Source organism: Anser anser (assembly GCF_964211835.1).
Source record: "Anser anser genome assembly, chromosome: 1".
NCBI classification, from domain to species: domain Eukaryota; kingdom Metazoa; phylum Chordata; class Aves; order Anseriformes; family Anatidae; genus Anser; species Anser anser.
The window spans coordinates 149,305,236-149,326,273 of record NC_139720.1 but is presented as its reverse complement, the minus strand read 5'-3'; the positions used below and the strand labels follow the sequence as shown (position 1 = coordinate 149,326,273).

The window sequence follows — 21,038 nt, the reverse complement described above, 5'->3', positions numbered from 1 at the left end:
TTTGCTCCTGTCAATTGACTCTTCTGTTACTATCTGCCAGTTTTCCATAACTGTTTATGCCCCATACGCTGTCCTTGCTGCTTTATTTTCCAGCTACTCCACAAAGTGTCCTTCTTTCTCCTCAACTCTCCTCCTTGAATGCCTTGAGGAGACATCTGAATAAGACCCCAGCTAAGGATAAGTGAACTCCACCCTTTCTTTTTTTCTTTCTTTTCTTTTCTTTTCTTTTCTTTTCTTTTCTTTTCTTTTCTTTTCTTTTCTTTTCTTTTCTTTTCTTTTCTTTTCTTTTCTTTTCTTTTCTTTTCTTTTCTTTTCTTTTCTTTTCTTTTCTTTTCTTTTCTTTTCTTTTCTTTTCTTTTCTTTTCTCTTCTCTTCTCTTCTCTTCTCTTCTCTTCTCTTCTTCTCTTCTCTTCTCTTCTCTTCTCTTCTCTTCTCTTCTCTTCTCTTCTCTTCTCTTCTCTTCTCTTCTCTTCTCTTCTCTTCTCTTCTCTTCTCTTCTCTTCTCTTCTCTTCTTTTCTTTTCTTTTCTTTTCTTTTCTTTTCTATTTCTGAAAAGACTTAGAGATCTTATAGAGTGTTCATTCAACTTGCTTCTTTCTCTTTTCTGCTCTTTCTTTCCCTCTTCTTTTTTCTGCATTACTTTTTTTTTTTTTCTCAGTGAGTTAAACCTTGGGGAGGATATGTTGAGGAATTTAGGAAATCTGGACTGAATTTTGTGCCTAGATGAATTATGGTTTTTGAGTGAAAACAGGGTGAAAGACAGCAGCCTTATTTAATTAGATATGGATTTATCCTGAAACAATAAGAAAATGTTCCTGTTTTTGCCATGCTTCCAAACAGAATTATGTGAAATACACTTTCTTTTCCTGTTTTGAATCAAAGTACATTCTGAGTTGCCAAACAGGAGAATCAGCATACAACTAATGTTATTCCAAAGTAGATTTCTGAGTGACATTTTGAATTATGTATTCCCACTATTGTGTCTAACCCCCTTCCAGTCTCTAATTGTGGGTCCCTTTTCATGCATGTTAAGTAGTTTTTCATCTTGACTGAATTCTAATTTTATCTGAACCTTTGCAAGTATGTATGCTAATTGCAGAAAAAAATATTTTGCATTCATTTTGAAACTAGAACATATTTTCAACAAAATATTTCCGTTTCATAAACGTGAAAATGCAACTACTCCCAGCTTTGTCACTCAAAAAGATTTTAAATATTATACTTTCAAATATATTTGAGATACACGTTAAATTTATCATTTATTTTCTGTAGTTTATAGCAGTGTTTTTGTTAATAAGACAAGAAACACTTAAAACATACATATGTTTATATTTCTAACACAAGATACAGAATAAAGTACAAGACAGGTGAATATAAGGGTTTGGTTTTTTTTTTTTTAAAGGCAATATTCTGGAGTGACTTTAAGGAATCGTGCAAAAATAGTCAGAATTCCTTTTATTAATTTATTGGAGCTATCAAATATAATTCAATTTAATTTTATATATTTAAAATGATCCCACTCTACTTCTGATTACACACATAATAATAGGTATTATTTTAAAATGAAAAGAGCCACAAAGAAGATAGCCTTCTAATTATTTCCTACCTGGTACTGAAAAGGAAGGACAATGAAATACAAATGATCACTTGAAGATTTAAGTGCTTAGATATTAAATGATTGGAAGTATAAAGGAAGTAACTAATTTTAAAGTTGATTTGAAATGTAATTGCCCATTATGCCATCAGTGATCTAGGCATACTATGATTTACCAATGAAAAATTCAGCCTTGTATTAAGAAAGAGAAGGAATGTCATTAGTTGCTACACCTTATTTGCATAGGTTTTCAGCAGAGATAACATGACGCAAGCTGGATGCAGTGCATTGTTTTGAACAATTCACAAGTTGTTTAGCGTTATTACAGAGCTTTAACAGTAAAAAAATAAATAAATCTGTTGCCATATGCGTTATCTTTTGACTTAAGCAAATTTAGGTCCTGCTATTACCACGGTTCTTTCATAACTAAACTTCACCTGAAATTCTCTGGTGACTAGAAGTCATAGTGTTCATAACTATGAAAATACAGATACTCTAATGTCTTCCCAGTGAAATGTTTCACCATTTCATGAAATCAAACGCTTAACAGGAAAAATAAGGCTCTGGAACAATATTTTAATATATATAAGAGGGATTCATAACTTAAACTCTTTTATAAGTAAGAATGCCAATGTAACACTGGTGACGGTGTTACCTGAGTATTGTGATGAGGTTTTAGTGGTGGCAGAGGATCCTGACAAGAAGATGGAGGCAGGTTGTCTGTTTCCATATGTCTATACTGCCAGTTTCTATAGTTGGGAAAATTAACTCAAACATATATACTCAAGTAGACTGCATGTTATAAAAGTTTCCAAGCCACAGTATTGAGTACACAGTGATTAATAGATGAGAATGTGAATGCTATTCAGACAGTTAAATAGTAATTATAACCTATTTAAACTTCTTCCTTGTGAACTAACAGGTACCTTTGAGCAAATTTTTTTATTTTTATTTTTATTTTTTTTTAGATTTAACATATTTTTGACCAACCCTATTCAGGGCCAAAAGGATAAGCCTAACTCCTTAACTGGCTATTCCTGTCATGAAATTCTGATCTATCAGTTTTAAAGATTTACTTTTATGGCACCAGATATGTGAGACAGTATTTTGAATTGTACAATTAACATATAGTCAGCATAAAATCATAAAAGTCAGCCTGAACACCTTTTTTTTTCTTTTCTGAGTTACTCAACAGTTACGATCCTGGACCCATGACTGATTCAACTAACATTGCTTTCACTGGGTGATATAATAACAAGAAGCTATATGATTTATGATTGCGCAACCTCATAAATATTCCAAGATTTAGAATATTTAGAATTCCAGAAATTTTTGGAAAAAATCTGAATTTCTAGAACTGTTGTACTAGAAACTGTGGGGCTTACAAACAGCAACTTGGATACATACAGTCTTTTAAAAAAGAATGTTCAAAGGAACTTTTAAGCATAGGCATACCAGATTTCTTGAATACCAAGTCACTGATCAATCGTTATGTTGGGGTGGTGATTTGAGACTGCACTGTTCACAAAAGTGGTGATTTTGTCCTGACAATGCATTCACTTCTCCTCTGATCCAGCTGAAAAACAACCTTTTATTTTTGGTAAGACCAGTATTTACTGAGATCAACAAACTGATCACCTGTGTGCCAGCATGGGAGGGATGGCAGGCACATGTGGCCAAGGGTGAGAAAGAAGAACTTGACCCATCAGTGGCAGTGACTTTTCAAATTGGCTTAAACTGACTATGATACTGTGACTCTGATGTGGTGGCAGCACCTTTCCCTGATTGTGTGAGATTCAAACTGAGCTTTGATGCATCAGTGAGCCCTTCTCCTGAAAGTAATAGGACTTCTGCCAGCAGGGTCTGTTATTCTCCTTCATAGACTGCCAATCCACTGCACTGAATTGAAAGAAATTAATTGATTAATACTAAGCTGATAGGTTTAAGAAGTTTTTTTCTTTGTTTCTTTATTATTATTTTTTTTGTCTGCCTGCTTTTTAAGGAATGTTGCCAGTGATTTCTCTGAAGCAACACTTGGTAAAGACCCCTACCGAAAAAATTCCCCCTCTCTTAAGTGTGGAGAGAAGTAACATGTGATGTTCCTGTCCAGGGAACTAAGGGGCAACATTATGTCTGAATAGTAAAAAAGAGAGAAACCACCTGAAACTCAAATGTTAAATAGTTCAGCTCAGAAGTGGCCTCTGTCTAGACAACAGAGTAACCATGGAGGTCTACACAAATGTTTGGGTTTTTTTTGTTTGTTTGTTTGTTTTCACAGCAGTGCTCATTTCCCTAGTGTTTCCCAGTCAAAACATGTTGTGTAATGGAAAGAAGGCACACTGTACTTAACATTGTATTGACTGATTTCTTGGGAGGAAGGTATTAATGTGAGCTGTTAGTGAAGACATAGCCTGTGTCTGTGTTTCAGACTGCACAGCTCCACATCGCTATATTTACGATGATGGTAGAGTACCAGACCCACCTTCTGGCCTCGTATGGCCACGCAAAGCACCACGTTGGTAGCTGTGTTTGCATAGCACTGCTTGGAAAAGGTAAGTGACATCAACCAACAGTGCAAAATGCCAGCAAATAAAAGAATGCTTTAAAACGAACACAGTTAGGGCAACTTAGAAAAGTATATTGCTCCTGTTGGCTGCTCTGCTTCTCGGAAAGAAATTTTCACTCCTTTGTCACCTGACAGAACAGGAACTATGCCTGCCCTTCAGCTGCCACAGTCTCACACTTGGTGTACTGCCGTAAATGTCCATCAGTTCCAGTTAAATGTAATGTGCTGGGCCGTGGGCTGGTGCGGCTGAGCAGCAAGCACCCTGGTTGTGCTGTAGGCATGGTAACCTCCCCAGAGAGCTGCAGCAGAGGGCTGGGGGCACTACCTTCTGAAATCACGCCAGCATGAATCACCACGTTTCCTGGTGGTACCCTACTTCAAGGCATGCTTAGGAAGTTGGCTTGCTGTTGCTCACAAGTAAAACAACCTTTTGCTCAACTCTCTTCCAGAGATTTAAGTTAGCATTAAAGAGCCTGTGGCTTGGTCTCCAGCATTTCATGTGGCAAACAAATGGTATGTGTGGTGACCTGGACAATCAAATTGCCTTCACATGGTAGGCGACTCATGCCTCCAGAGATCACATGTATTTTCTTACCCACTCTGTCTTTCTTTTTCTGGGCCTTACTAGGAAAATAGCTCTAATGAATCCTTCTTCTGAGAAGGTTGGCAGGTTTTCATAAGACCAGTGTTGTAAAAGGTCTATTTCTTGGTAAATTGCTGAAAAATAAGAGGCAGAACAAAATTAAAACTGACATTTTCTGAAGGCTTTCATCTAGTTCCTCTTCATTGGCAATTTAATCCATCCTGTTCATATATTACCTTTCCCATTAGGATGTTCTCCCTGAGTTGCCAATTTACTCATAATTTTAGACTACGAATCCATTTTGGCTTGTCTAAAGTTACAGTTAGAGCCAAATAGTATACCTGTTAAGCTTGGCAAAATATTCCCTCTTTGTTTCAATGGGTGTCAACACTTAGGCCAAGATTATTCAAACTGGTTTATCTGCACCAGTGTAGGTACAACCTGAAACCCTAAAGCAAAGGTGGAGAGTGGATCTTGCACACCAGCTGTGTAATGGGATTTAGGACCTCTGCACAGTCATGTCATGTCCATTTGGTCCTGTTCTTGCCACTAAATATTTAGAGGGATGACAAGTGAACTGTAATATTACAAAAAGTTATCACCTGTAGCTATTTGGTCCTTCACCTTTCATTTTCTCTCTGACCAAGATGATAACCTGCTCAGGAGAATGGCAGTACAGAACACCCAGACGCTTTGCAGCAGAGTCAAGTATCTTAGTGTCAGTTTTTGATACAGGTGAGCTTAAAATAAACTGTCAGGTTTGGGACTTGACATGGTAACATGTGGAGTTGTATTTGATCCACTTAACTCTTGTCTGGGAGGTGGTTTTCTGTCTGAGCAGTTGTAGCACAGGTCATGACACTGCTTTTAATGGACTTTGTTTTGCAAACAGCAGCACACTGATAATGTTTTAATCTCCTAGATCCTCAGTATCCTTTCAGGAGAGGCACCTCTCTGTTTTCACCCATTCTCCTTTAATCTTTCTTAGGTAAAACTGGCTTGGTTAACATATCCTGCCAATGCATGGCTATGGATGATATTAATTTCTGACACCACAGACAGACTTGGAAGAGGAGACGTTCACAAACTAAGGTCTTTAACTGGGGAGCAAGGGTGACCAACCTTGGGCAAGATGGAACAATTCCCAGCTACAGTTCTCCTTTCCCACCTTTACTGCGGGGATTGCTAAATTCTGAATGATGTTGCTAATGGCTATGAATTAAAGACCAGGTATCAGTGCTGGGTTATTTTGACAGGTCAAAAACCTTTGTTTGCATGGCTGCTTCCCAAAAGGTCTAGCCCTTTTTGCAGTGGAGATAGTAAACTTGAAAAAGAGGAGAAAGCTAGACCAAAATAGATGACTGTGAGCAGGAAGCATTACAGCCATGCCAGCTTAAGCCATTCCTGCTCCTGAGTCAGAGTCCTGTGTGAGCATGAGTCAAATCCCTTAATTGTTGCAGCACAACCACAGAAGATTTCTAGCTATAGCACCTTACTAAGGCTGCTAAGCAAAGCCTAATACAGGGGGAAAAATATCTGTATTTAAAAATTAAACAGTTGACAGCATTGAACTTTTTTAAACTGGAGTCAAACCACTTTAACATCTTGAAAAACTGCAAACTTCGTACAGCAACTTACTGAGGAAAAATATCTGAAGATATATGTTTAAAAACAGTCACCTTCCTATATGTAACTTTTTTTTAAAAACTTTCCCATGCTTCATGCTGCTGGAACATTCTTAAAGTTCTTTAAAAAAATGCATCCAAATATGCCTGGATGCTGGCTTGTCACTATGATAGCATTCATTTCAGACATACACACACAGAGAGAAAGAGAATTGCATGTATAAAATCTGCTTGAACTAGTAGGATGAGTAGAAAACCGAAAACGAGTGGTGTGAAAAAAAAAAAAACGGACAGAAGGAATGTAGTGATTTTAGTAGGCATGCACTGACTGTCTATTTTCTGTAAAGTATGAAGGGGTAATCAGGCATTTTTTGGTGACTTGAGGTCACCTAAACTTGAGTGAGTTTTTCATATTCTCATGATTCTGTTTTCCATATGCAAAACCGAGAGTTCTTGAAATGTGTGTAAACAAGTGTTATGTACAAAGACGGTCCAGCCATAGATGTAATGAATCCAAATAGATTTAGCCTTAGCTCAGTTCAGTGTTATTTTCCAAGCTCCTCTCTTCACATGCAAGAGTCATGCATTTAGAGCAGGCTGCCTGAGGTCATAGACAGGATTTAACGAGTGCAAGCCTGCTTAAGGAGGCCGATTTGAACTGAGTGGATACAGAGCCTTATTTATGACACAAACATAATCTGAATGAAATTGGTTTATGTCTTGTTCATGTTTAAGAGTACTGTGCTACCCTTATGCAATATTTGCATTGGAAAATAAGAGATTTGCATGGGAGTGAATCACTAAAATTATTCACAAGGCATTACAGGGCTTTACAGTGGATCTTTCATAAGTGAATCAGGGATAGATACTGTGGCACTGATTTCAAAATAAAATTTGTGTGCTCTCTGTGAACTTTTGTTAATTTCTTTTAGTAAAAAGACTATCACATTGAACCGAAAATACAAATTCTCTTATCTTTTGCATAATAACTTTTGCACCAGAAAGCTTGCAACCTATCTGCCTACATCACAGTGTCAGTGCAAGCGCTGAACATGAAGAAATGATTTAAGCAGAATGAGAAAGCAACGTTTGGAGCACATAAGGTCATCCCTTGAATAGTAGGATTTTCTGCTAGCAGCTGGCACTGCTGAATCTGACCAGTGACTAGAAGGCATTGTGCCAGGAGCTAGGACTTAAAAAGATCTTCAGTCTGGGGAGCACAAAATTGAAATGGAGAGGAGCTGATCAGCTTTTTTCTAGTTTTAAGGATAGGTCAGGGAGGTGAGTGAGGCAATGCTTGATGGGGTTGGCACTTCTGGGTTTGTCTGTGGGGGAAAGCTGCTCTGAGGTAAATTTAATTAGCTTTGAAGCCACCGTAGTCACTGTAGTGCCTGTCTGTGTTTTGTACCTTTCTGGTATAGGAGGGTGTTTATCATTTTTAACCTGTCAGTAATATATTCAAGATAAATCAGAAAAATCATTCTTACAGTGTCATAGGAGCATATACATGAAAGTTTCCACGGGTTAAAAATCAGAGCCAAATCCACACCAGGAAGGATTTGCCAGAATAGCCTTCCCAGTGAGCTCTCTTAAGACAGGGATAGTCTGTATAAGCAAGTAAAATGCTTTCCCTATGTAACATACACGGGCAAAAGTACAAAATAGTCTGTCCCACTTTCGTGCCGTAATAAGTGGGTTTCCCCTTAGGCTTCCATTGGTGTAAGAAGGATGCAAGAGAAAGCACCTCACTGGTCATCTGTATGACTGCCAAGGTTACTTGTTACGCCAGCCTCTGTCTGTTTAAAATATTACAGCTCATTTTATACTGTCACTATCAAGACTAGTCCTACATACAGCTACCACCAGCCACACGACTGTAATGCTGTGTCCATAGGGTGGCTACTGATCATATTCTAGTGCACAGTTAGCACACAGAAGAAAATAGGTAACCCATGGTTTTGCAGAGATACCCTAATGGAGAGGGGCCTATTGATTTGGACTTTTCTCCACCACTAAAAAGATAAACTCATTTATTTTTTTCAACCTCAGAGAAACCAACGTGCGTCAGCTCTCCTGTGGTAAAACCACAGTCAAGATAAGGTGCTTTAATTTTGTACCGAGGTCAATTTTCCAAGGTCAATCCCAGGCAAGAGGACAGGGCTGACCTTGCTGAATGAACCTTGTGGCAAAATTAAAGTATCCAGCACTTGGCTGTATTTCCAGTTTAGCGTATCTATCAGTGATTTAAATGCAAAAATATCATATCTTTTTATTAGCAAAGACTTAGTCTTTAAAATCTGCTTTTCCATTCCCTCAGAAGCAATTCTGTAGCTCATCCTCCACATAATGCAGAGCACAAGGTTTATCAAAAGGACCTAAATTCTACATGCAATTGAAATTCTCTTTGGACATCTGTATCTACGATAAGTCCTCTGAAACAGGGAGCAGTGTGTCCAGAGGGTTTCGTTATCCTCGGTGATGCAATTTGCGTTTGGAATAGTCATGTCTACACAGTGCTCTGGAATAGCTGTGTCTCCACTGCTGTTACAACACTGCTGCTTTGCATTCTTGGAAGATTCCACAGTTTATTGCTTTGCCCTTCTGTTTTTTTCCATGCTGCTCATTGTGAAAGATCCCACCAGAAGGCAATGGAGTATTTCCCACGATTTCTCTCATTTCATCGCAATGCTAGAAGTGAGCTGCATTTGCATTTTGCTTGCATTTGTTGGGCACCGGGCAAGAAGCGCTGAAGACCACTAGGATGTTCCTGGTGCTATTTGTATATCTTTAGGGACAGGGACACGTGCATAGCTGAAACTGAGCAGAGACATCTGACTAAACTAATGCATGAAATGGTGAGGCTCAATAGTGATGCAGAGCAGGGACAGCCAGCTATTTCAACAGGGTTTGAGGATATTAACTTTCAAGAGCCTTAAATGGAGAAATTGCCCTACAACTCTAAGAGTGGAACATGTCATAAGAATTTCTCTTGGCACAGTGAAATATAATCATCCATTTTCATCTGAAGTCTCACCATTCTCATTTGGTAATCATTTCTGTGGAGATAAATCCACAGGAAAAAAAATGGTCAGGATTACTGTGAAGGAGTTATGTGCAACAACTAAGAAATTATCTGGCTTATATGAGTTGGCAATGCACAAGCATTTATTGATGAATGTCAACATTTGGAATTAGCTAATTATGTTTAGGACATTAATATGACCACTATGGCTATTCTCACTTCAGATCATACCTAACAGAAGGCAGGATTTTTCTATAATGTCGCTAAGACAGATGATCACCGCAGGAGACTTGCTAATATTAGAACGATGTGATGGATATGTCCAAGAAACCTACATTTTTAGAAGCACTGGGCTACTTAATGCCTTTTTTTTTTCTTTTTTTTTTTTTTTTCCCCTTTAAGGGCAAATATAGAAATTGGAAGTGCTGTGATTATTCTTGTCTATCTGATAGACTTAGCATACCCATAGTCCCATCTTTCCCCCGTTTATGAAGCCTTTCGCTGGATGCTGAACTAAAGAAAGGCTCAATTATTTGAAACCTACTGTAGACTGTGCATTAACAACACTGAAAAACTTGATCTTGGATTGGCCATGTTTGCTTCACATAAGAACTATTTCCTTTATGTTATGCAGATTTTTTTTTAGAGCAAAGTGAACAGGAAAACACCGAGACATTCTGAATAGTAGAAAAAGTAGTGACAGTGCACTTCTCCATCTGGTCAGGAAGGCAACAGCCAGAGATGCCCTACAATTCAAATATGAAATGAAAGCAGAGTTTTGAATAAAATGCATACCCTCTTGGGGCAGAAGTCAGGACATTTGTATATAGAAAGGGTTTTAATATATCACATAGGAATTTTATTGAGTTCTGCAAAGCTTTTTATGTCGTAGAGCTGTGGTATGAAAATCATTTCAGAAGTTGTAAGGTAGTTAGGGCAAGAGAAAAGGGAGAAATATTCCATGGAACTATAGAAAGAACCTATCTCTGTGAGTAGATAAGTGATCTTATGGTATCTCACACTATGCACAATTTATTTGTTGCTTTGCAATGTGGAATGTGAAAGGACAAACTTGTACCTGCAAACTGGTGTAAAAAGCTGCCATCTCAGATATCTACAGGTTGCCCAGGACCGTGCCCAGGCAGCTTTCGAAGATCTTCAAGGAGGGAGACCCCACAGCCTCTCTGGGCAACCTGTTCCAGTGCTCCATCAGAAGTGCTGCCTGGTGTTCAGAGGGAGCCTCCAGTGTACCAGGTTGTGCCCCTTGCCTCTTGTCCTGGCACTGCGCACCTTTTGAAAAAGCCTGGCTCTGTCTCCTCTGTACCCTTCCTTCAGGTATTTACAGATATTGATGGGATTCTACCTGAGCCTCTTCTTCTCCAGGCCGAACAGTCCTACCTATCTTGGCCTTTCCTCACAGGAGAGGTGCTCTAGTGCCTTTATCATATTGTTGGACCTTCACTGGACTCTTTCCAGTATGTCCATGCATTGCTTTTACTGGGGAGCCCAGAACTGGACCTAGTACTGCAGGTGCGGCCTCGCCAACACTGAGTAGAGGGGGAGGATCACCTCTTTTGACTTGAAGGCAACACTTTGGCTATTGCAGCCCGGGAAGCTGTTGACTTTTTTTTGCGATGAGGGCACATAGCTAGCTGATGTTATCCAAAAGGATCCCAAGTTGATCCTTTTCAGCAGAGCTGCTTTCCAGCTGGGTGGCCTCCAGCATGTCCTGGTGCCTGGGGTTGTTCCTCCCCAGGTGCAGGACTCTGCCCTTCCCCTTGTTGAACTTTGTGAGGTTCCTTCAGCTCACTGCAGTAGGTGCATTGTTAGAGAAAGGCTGACCGACACAGAAAGTGGTGGTTAGCCTTTGAAAAAAAAGTGCATTTAGACAGTGCTCTGTCTCTTGCAAAGACTGTTTCTGAAGTCCACAGCCACTTTTCTTCTCCTCTCTCCTCTTAACCATGCTAAATTTAACTTTCTTCCACTTCTCCATCTTTTTATCACTGTTGAGTTGTATACATAAAATCAGTGAACATGCCATCCCTTGATTTCCTTTCCTTCTTGCATAGATTGGACAGGTGTTCATCCAGTGCGGGCATCTGTGGCCACAGTTGCTGCAATGCATGGGTGGGAAAGATGAAAAGGAACAGGTTGTCATTGCCCAAGAAATATCCTCTGTGCCAAGAATAATAAAATATTGCTCGTTCCTTAATTGCTCAATATCCATTCCAAAATAGAGTATTATCTTTGCCGGAAGATTTCTTTTCTAATACCTGTAGGTCAGTATAGTCATCTGCTAAATAAACAGGATTCTGTATTCACCAAAGGTAAAAATTACTTAAAATCTCTGTAGTTATTAAAATGTTTGTGTAGTCAAGAGTTGGGTGGTTTACTTTATGATAACTCAGTCCAAAGCTGAAGCATAATGAAAACGAGACAGGAAATTTATTCCGTCATTTTTTTCTGTCATATACCTGCTGTTAGAACAAACTTACATTCTACTCATTAGGCCATGCAAGAGTTGCCACATTGGATATGTATGAATCTGAAGTAAACAGTGGAATGGGATATAAAACAACAATGATGAAGAGCTGTTCGGCAGATTTCATCTGAGGGTTGTTTTACATTTACAAGAAGTGGGACCAAGGGGATGCTCACCTCCCTGGTCCTGCTGGCTACACTATTTCTGATACAAGCCAGGATGCCGTTGGCCTTCTTGGCCACCTGGGCACACTGCCAGCTCGTGTTCAATAGTGATGTTAGAAACTGGCCATTCAAGGAGGATGACATTACTATGGAGGCTGTATACACTACAAAGTCAGAGATGGATGGGCGTCTAGCCGTCCATCAGGAGACACAAATAAAAGTGCTGCTTTTAATTTGTGGTGAAAGCTACCCACAGTCAATTTAGTTAGGAATATGTCATTTGGGTCAAAAAACCAGAAACGACCAGACACCATTATGCACATAGCAGCTGTTTGAATGATCCTACCTACAAAAGGTAGGACATCAAGCAAGCCGTTCTCAGCAAAAGAGGCAGCGTGACCATAACCAGGTGAGCACATGAAGGCTGCAACGTAAGTACAGCCGATACTGAGAATCAGGAATCAGCTGCTAGCTACATAAATGGAAGAATTCTGTACTTTATAATTGCACCAACAAACTCTATTAGTCTACACTACTTCGATAGGTGAGGAGCCCTTGGCATTATGCCATGTGCTTCAGAGGAATTCAAGCATTTGACATGGTTGCATAATTTGTAGCAAATGATATGTGTCTCATGGCTTGTTTCCTTCAAGTCCTTGGTTATCAGAGAGACACTCACATCAAGAACCTCTGATGTGCATGATGAAGTCTTTGGGGCATATGCCTGAAGGCCTGCATGCCAGGATTTCCTATCCACAGTGACATGTAGTGAAGAAAAAAGTTTGGGCTGGTTGACAGGTTTTGTTGGTGTAGCTTGCATAAATAGAGAGGAACTGGTCAACACTGCAAATGCCTCACACATAAACTATTTTGTTTGATGGTTTCTCAGTCCCTTAGAGAAGACAAGTACTTAACATCAACAACAGGAAAGATATTTTCTAACATTGGATTTTCACTTACATAGAGTTTATTTGTAATGTATTTGTATTTCTAGAGGTCTCCTACCTGATGACCCAATAACTTTGTTCAAATTACAGGGTTAATAACTATATTGATGATTATCAAAAGTATCTTGGAGAACCCAAGAGTGAATTTAAAAAACTTGAGATACAAAAGCCAGTTTCTTTCAAGGATTTCCTGTCTCTTTCATCACTAGAGCAGAATTGTCAAATGCAAAAGAAATTCTTCGCCCACTAGCCAAAGCCTTTTGAAGTGATCTGTGTGCCCAACTCACAATTGCACACTCTCAGAATGCTGAAATCTTTTGCCAAATGGATTGATAGGCTAGACAAGAGTTGTTTGAAATCAGCTTCAACACCTCCCATCCCTTCAGATAGCTCTCTTACAGATTATTCACGTCACTATGGTTTCTTTGTAGAAGAAAAGAAATCCACTTTTTACTTTAAATTTTAAACACATTTTAGAACCTAAAAAACTGTAAAAAATCAAAGCGTAGTAAAAGTAATATTTAAGTAAAACAAATAAAAATTGAATGAATTTAATTGTTATTTGAAATAGAGAATGCTTTCTTAATTTGTTCAGTTTTTTTTTAAATACAGTAACTTTAAAGATCAGTAGTATGTATTTATAATCATTACTTAAGTGCAAAGCTGTTTAGTTAAGAACTTTAAGTTCTTTCATAAAATTTAACTAAAATAATAAAAAACTCACAATCCTAGTCCACTTTGTAATTTTTGTAAAGAAAAACAATGGTTTTAAGTAATTTTTGGTAGCTTGAATATGCACAGGTGCAGTTGCTTGTTCCAATTTTCCTCGTGATTATATAACAATATTTTTTTTTTCAGTGAGGAAAAAAAAACCAAAACTGCAGTATGGATGATCAAATGTATATGTGTGCAGTTCAAAGAACGAAATCAGAACTAATCATCCTGGTCCCCCTTTATTTTTTTTATTTTTTTGGGGGGGGGGCAGGGGGAGAAGGCACTTTAAGGCATGATTCATTCCATTCTAATGTAAGCATCCAAAATAGGTCAGATTAATTGAGCTCTAAAATGTCTGTTTTTCTCTATGGACAGAGATGTGGTCACCCTAGGGAATGACTAGTTTAGGTGTGGTTATTTAGTTATCAAGTAAGGTGAGATGATTTCCACCCCATGTAACTGGTGTAATCAAGAACAAATATCTATAAAGAAAGAAATGTTGCCTCTACAAAAAGGTTTCTAATATAATAATATGTGCTAAAGCTCTTGTTCCACATTCCCTACAGTGCCCTAGATATTGTAAAACTTGTAACTTGAAATTTTTGTCACAAAGAAAAACATGTTGTAATACTGCATTATCCTTCATTCTGACTTACAAAAGCAATTGGACACTAAACTTGAAACTAGCACTTGCCAAGAAGTACATGGCAGTGATCTGATTAAAGATGTGCACACAGAATTCAGTGTTGATTCATATATGTACGATAATTACTGCACAGAACAGCACAGTAGTGTGTGTATATATATATGCATGTACATATATGTATTTACAATAGAATGGTTGAAAGGCAATTATAGGTAACAACTGTAGTTAAGAAAGCAACTGAAAGCCAGCAGACCCATAAATTAATAAATGTCATACATTAATAAATGCAGTATAGCATTATGCGAACTATATCTACGCAAATGTAGGGATAAAGATAAGAACGTCTGTGCTTCATGTAGGACTATTCAGGACAAAAGAAATCCTAGTGATGACACAGTTCCATTGCTAGCTGTGAAAAAGAAAGACACATTCAGTGAATATTTCTGATTTGTACTTAGAAATGAAAATAGAGTCTGTATGGCTGAAATGACATCTATTCTGACATTCCTTTAAGTGGATGGTAAAGAGCATCTATTAACTTTTTGAATTGGCAGGCCTGGATAACTTGATTTAAAGCTTTTAAAAGGAATCTTGTATTGGTGCTTTCTGGCAAAAAGTCTTGGCATACTGGAGAAGTCCAAGGGGCCTAGAATATCTAATGCTATGCAGATATTTCAAAAGTGTAAACAGGGTAAATGTAGATGAGTTAACTTGACCTTGGTTCCGTGTGGAAGAATGGAACAGCTGATATGGGACTCTATCCATAAGGAAACAAGACATGGTAACATAATCACTGCCAGTCAGCATGACTTTATGCAAAACAGGTTAAGTTAAACAAATGGAATAGTATTTTTATGAGGTCAGAATTTTGATTATTTGATTTGTTTAATAAAGGTAAATATGTTGACAAAATAATGGCTTTCAGACTCATGTGAAGCATTGATATTGAATAACATCCTGATGAAAATATTAACATCTGAGCAAAATCAAGAAGATATTTATTAAATGAGTTTAAACTGTATAACTTGGACATTCAACATGTAATTGTTAACTAAAACCTACCAAGTATCACCAGTGCAGTGATCAAAAGAGAAATGATGAGGAGAGATTACAAGCAGGAAGTAATATGAGATGACTTTCCAGCTAAGCAGAAACAATACGGATACTAATATTGCCAATTAAAGGCCATATATTTTGGGAGGAGGACATACAGATTGCACTTGCAGATCTGAGGAGTGTAATGTCTTTGAAAAAAATGGGAGGGCAATGGTTGATAGTCAACTTTTTAGTGTAAAATGACATGGAGTTGGCTAATATGATTACTCCGGAAGGGGTCAGAGATGTTCTTCTAATGGGACGATGGTCAGACCAAATTAAGCTCTCCGTAGAGAAGGCAGAAACAATGAAAGCTACCACTCACCAGCCACATTTTACTCTGCTTTGAAATATGTGAACGGAGCAGTTTATTTGGGATACACTGCAAACACAGTGGAAGAAGAAACGGTTAACAGGGCTTACGTACATCTGCATTAGCAAGTCACCGAACAGGAGGGAGTATTTCTTTGCTGTGTTTGGGGAAAGGAGACTTTGGCTACATTATTTGTAAATAAGATTGCACAGCGTTGCTGCCTTTTATGGTGGCTTTTTTTTTTTTTGCTTGCTTGTCTGTTTTAAAGCTTTTTGATATTTAGTAAGCATAAAGCAAGTCTCAGAGGGAATCAATAAGCTCTAGACAGTGCTGAAAGTTTTGAGATATTTAATGGGAGACATGACAATTTCCTGTTCATTTTCCTGTCTCCTGGTCCCCAGAGTTTTGCTGCATGGAGGTGGAACAGTCCCCTGGTCCCTTCCGGGGCAGTCATTGTTGTCATGAGAAGACAGAGCCACCTGTCCACCCTGTCTCCCTTTTCCAGGAGCATCAGAGAAATGCTTTCTCTGCTTTCTGCCTTCCTGGAACACTTTGAAAGGGAAAGATGTTAAAGAATCACTCTAAGTCTCACCCCACTTTTTGGATTGGAAAGGAGAAAGCACATAAAAAAGCAGTTTGATGCTAACTTGTGAAGATATGTCACACATTTGCCAGAATGCATGCAGATGGTCGAGGACCCTCATCTCTCAATATTGTCCAGTCTCCACAGGGTTTCAGATGGAAACCAGAGAGCAGGAAAAGGGGCCGCTCAATATTTAGGTCTCATTTCTATGTGGAGCCAAACCTGAAGTCACAGCTTGGGATGCTGAAGGTCCCTGGGATTTGCCAATCTGGTAGTATTAGGTAGGCTACTGTAGGGAAGCAGAAGTGAAGCTGAGGAGAAATAAGTGGGGAGATGCATATCTGTCGGTATTCCTCAGTGCCAGTGGATAAAATAGTAGCGATGTCTGGTAATGTGATGGGGAATCAGAATGGTGCATTGGGTGATGTTAAGAGCCCTCATGCTGCTCTGCAACAGGAACATATACCCCATATGCCTGAGGGTGCAAAGTCACTCACTGCATTATGTTTCTGCAGCCTTTCCTCTCTGACCTGACACGTGATCCTGTATCTGATCAGTAAAATATGGGGGTTTTCAATCAGTTGCGTCTAGCACATCAGTTCATGGAGCAGAGGAGTGTGCAGCAAATCTGTGTGAGATGTGGGCCAAATGGAGACAGGGGTCAGGCAAGAGCAAATGTAGAAATCCCATGGTTAATGCGTGAGACAGACTGGGAACAGAGAGGCAAGTATGGGACAGGACTAATATCAGGGCTGGGAGGCAGCAGTAGTCAAAAATCACCTAATCTAATAATCACCAACATTCCTATGATTCCATAGGAATGAAGATCAGTATAGACAAAAATGGACACAAATGGACAGGTTACCTCTGAATAAAGCACCAATGAACCTATGGCTGGAATACCATGCCTGCCCCTCAGCATCTTACCACTGTACTAAAGACACTTCTGGCTTCTGTTTTTAATCCCCCCCTCTAAACACCCTGTAATTCTGCCCTTTCTAAAACAATGACCCAACAGTTGGTGCCTTCCTTCTTTCTCTATCATCAACAAACAGTTTGTGAGAAGGGAGAGGGAAAAAACGAAATGTCTTCATTTTGCTCCTCTCTGGCTTCCCTTGCTGGCTAAGCATCTGTCCCACAGCTGTTGCACAGCACTCAGAGAGCAATGAACAACTTTAAAGTACAGATGTCTTCCAGTTTTCTGATTTTCAGCAAAATTGTTAGGGTTTGGCCTCGTAATGCCTAAAATGTTTCCTGAAGTTTTCAGTTTTGTTTCTGATAAATTCTGAACCAGTCACCTTGTATCCATCCATGCAGGCAAGCAAACAAATGTATGTATTTCTCTTAGCCATCCAAAGGGTAGGGGGCATGTGTAAGTTAGTTCTCCAGAGTCCCTTTACAGCCAGCAGAGAGAGACATTTATTTTCTGATGGAAATATGTCATGCCCATTTCAGGCTGTCAGTTTGTGATCATTAATACCAGAGCCGTACACAAATGGACACAAGCAATATAAAGCATATCTTGAACGTTTCTTTTAACATACGTTGAATGCGTTTGTTAAATGAGCAGAGCAGAGTATTGAGTCCACAATGGCACGAGGGTGTCAAGCTACTTATAGAATCACTGAAGATGCCCAGCCTGGCATAGAGATGAGTGCTGAGAGTGGATGGTATCTGATTAGGCATAAACTTCCTGGTACAAAGTCAGTGTCATAACTCTTTGCAAAATAAGATAAATTAGTAGTTGCAATTGTACAACCAATACCTACATTACATAGCTACATATTATATCCTCCAATATTAACAGGAATATAAATCCAGACTCGCTATACTGTGAATATACTCACTGTAAGGCTTCAGATCTACCAGTAGAATGGATGAATGACTCTCCATCACTTTTTGAGGAAGTCTAGAGGTTAAAATGAATTAGCTATCCAACTTTTAGATAGCTGAGATGAATTTGACCTCACCAGACATTCAGGAGGATTCAGTCCAGCTGAGCTTATAGCATCTCTTCACTTATGGATATAACATAATGGCCACTTAAGGTCTGCATAGGAAGACTTAAATATTATGCTGTAGTTCAATGACAAGTTGTTTGTGCCATGGAGGACATCAGATCACCGAACCCCCAACAGTTTGCTTTAAAACCCATGTTGCTATAACAGATACAACTTGAATTATGAATATCTATTTATAACTGACTCGTGAGACCTAAGGAGAAAGTATAAAATTTGTTCAAGAAAACCAATGTGCTTGTTGAAAGAAAAGAGGTCGTGTGGACTGTGATGGTTTTCAACAGCTGTAACATCACTTGTGGACATGCAGAGCAGAGCTGCTTCATTTATGTAAAGTACCTCCAGACTGTACAGCACTAAAAAGTGTGAGCTCCTGAGCCTATTCATAAAAAGAGACAGAAATTAATTTACTGGAGCTAATTAACTTGAGACAAAATATTGTCAGTCCTGTTGGCTTGTTTTCAAAAAGAAGGGAACCTCATCAATTGTGTGTTCCTGAGTCCTACTGAAACAATTAAAAGGGAATGCTTTAAGATTTTTTAAAATTACTGAGTCCAACTGGAGGCAAGATATTTCTTTAAAGTAATATGTAAATTTGATGTGTGTGTGCAGCGTAGTTACAAAGTTGAACCTGCACATGGAAAGAGCAAATCAAAATTAATTATTATTATTATTAAAGACAGCCTTCAGAAGTGAGAAACTCGACAATCTGCTTTTTCCTAACTGAAAGTAAAAAAGTAACTAAAATCAACAAGTCATTAAATTGGGTTGCAAAATTATTTCAGTATTATCCGTCTAAAGGATTAGTAATGTAAGGATGTCTGAGCGTGAATGTTTTGGGGATTGCGATTTTCAACTTGCTGGTATTTCTTTAAATGTAGCCAAGGCAGGAGAGTGGCAGACAACTGTTGTTTTTAAACTTGATAATCCTGCAAGAGTATCTAGATCACTTACCCACAGGCATTTTTCAGCAAATGTTCAATTAACAACTTGACAGCCATCCACTGACTTTAAAACTATCTGATCTTTTCACAATCGATACCTCGCGTCTGTGTAATTTATACCACTGCGATGCAGTTAGATGTTTAGCACATTTGCTGTTCTGACGCGTTTCTAAACAAAGAAAAAAGGTCCCGTCGTTACCAAGAGGGACACCACCCCAGGGCAGCGTTACAGAGGAAACTACGGGGCAGATACATCAGCTGGGAAAGGTAAAACAAAGGCCAAGCTGCAGCACCATCCAAGGACCTTCCGTCAGGTCCGAGTCAGTTGGGACAAAAGAAGTTTTTGTTAGCAAACAAACCCAGAACGCTTTGTACCAGAAATGAAAGGCCCTTTCAGCTCGCTGGAAGGGGTGAGAAAAAGATACCTGGGAGGCTGCGTTTCCGAGGCTCCTGCCAGGTCCTTATACAGCTCCAGCTGTAGGAAGAGTTTTCTTTGCTGGGGTCGCTAGGAGGTGGTGCACCGGGTCTTGGCTGAATGATCCACGTCCATGACAGCTGCTTTTTAGAGACTGCAACATCTGGCTTTGGAGTTATTCACCTTTAAAAAATCTACTTCCGTAGCCTTGAAAGATTTCACAAAGTCAGCAATTCCTTAGCCAAAAAATGATTACAGTTCCCATCGTGTCACAGAAATAAGTGAATTTCTAAACTCAGATGTATCTTGAACTTCCTATATGCAGCTTACCTCTCCTTATTAGATGATCTGAATAGACGGAAGAGTAATCAAATGGACATTTCCCATTCCCTGTGGGTTTGGGGGAAAATATTCCAAACCTCCTTTACTGATGTAAGACACTTGGAAGAAAATAACACAGCGAGGAATAGAACTGAAAGACAAAAACAGAAAAAAACGGAAGCATGTAGGAATGCAGTGGGGCACCCAGAAATATTCTCTTATTGTATGATTAAATACAAGAGATGAAATTAAAAACATGTTCATTTGCTGTGATTACCTCATACTCTCCTGTTATTAATGCTGTCTAACGTTCCTTTGCAAAATCAGCAGTTTAACTGAAAGCACATTCTTTACTTGTATTTGATTTTGCGGTCTCCCACTTCACTAATGAAAATATAATGTTCACATGAATATTTTATTATCATAAAGTGACCATTTTGTTCTGTGTCCATGAGCACTCAACAGACCACGCATGACATCTTTTTTTTTTTTTTGGAAATTACTTGACACCAATTACTGTAGCAACTTATTATTATTTAGACATATAAATTGCACCCAAGCATGGCAGTGCTTGCTACTACAAGGATCTTGGAGATACCCACTCCTCTTTGTCCTGCCCCACCATCCAGCCATCCATGACAGAGTCTGTAACAGCGGCTGGGGTATTCAAGCCATCAAGCCCACTGACTGGGAGAAGGTTTTATTCAACCTCTAGTGTAGGCACAGGAAACTGCATACATTTCTAGTGTCAATAGTTTCGTACTTGTTTTGTTTGGGTGCTTAATCTTTCTGAAATTAATATCTGCCTCTAAACTGCAAAGCTGAGAAAATATGGGAAAAAAGTGATTGAAAAAGATATTCCACCTCTTCCTTCAGCACACGTGCTGCCTTTTGTGCTTTCTTCATGCATCTGAGCACACCAAAATTTGTAAGGTTGGCGCTTTTCAGTTCTTCTTTAAACCCTGAGCATGCCTGCAGCGTCCATCAGTTAGGCAACTGGCAGGCT

At 38.9% G+C, this 21,038-nt stretch overlaps 1 protein-coding gene across 1 annotated transcript in view; it reads right to left on the bottom strand.

Annotated features, from left to right (window-relative positions):
• Nucleotides 1–591: 591 nt before the first annotated feature.
• The window catches only part of LOC310903167 (uncharacterized protein), a gene marked incomplete at its 5' end in the record, with an annotated part of 26,913 nt that continues 6,466 nt past the window's right edge, over nt 592–21,038 (bottom strand). The window contains one exon of the mRNA XM_083845907.1: nt 592–20,183. Within this exon, the coding sequence (XP_083702033.1) occupies nt 20,051–20,183 (133 nt within the window). The 3' untranslated portion in view covers nt 592–20,050. The remainder of the gene's footprint in view (nt 20,184–21,038) is intronic.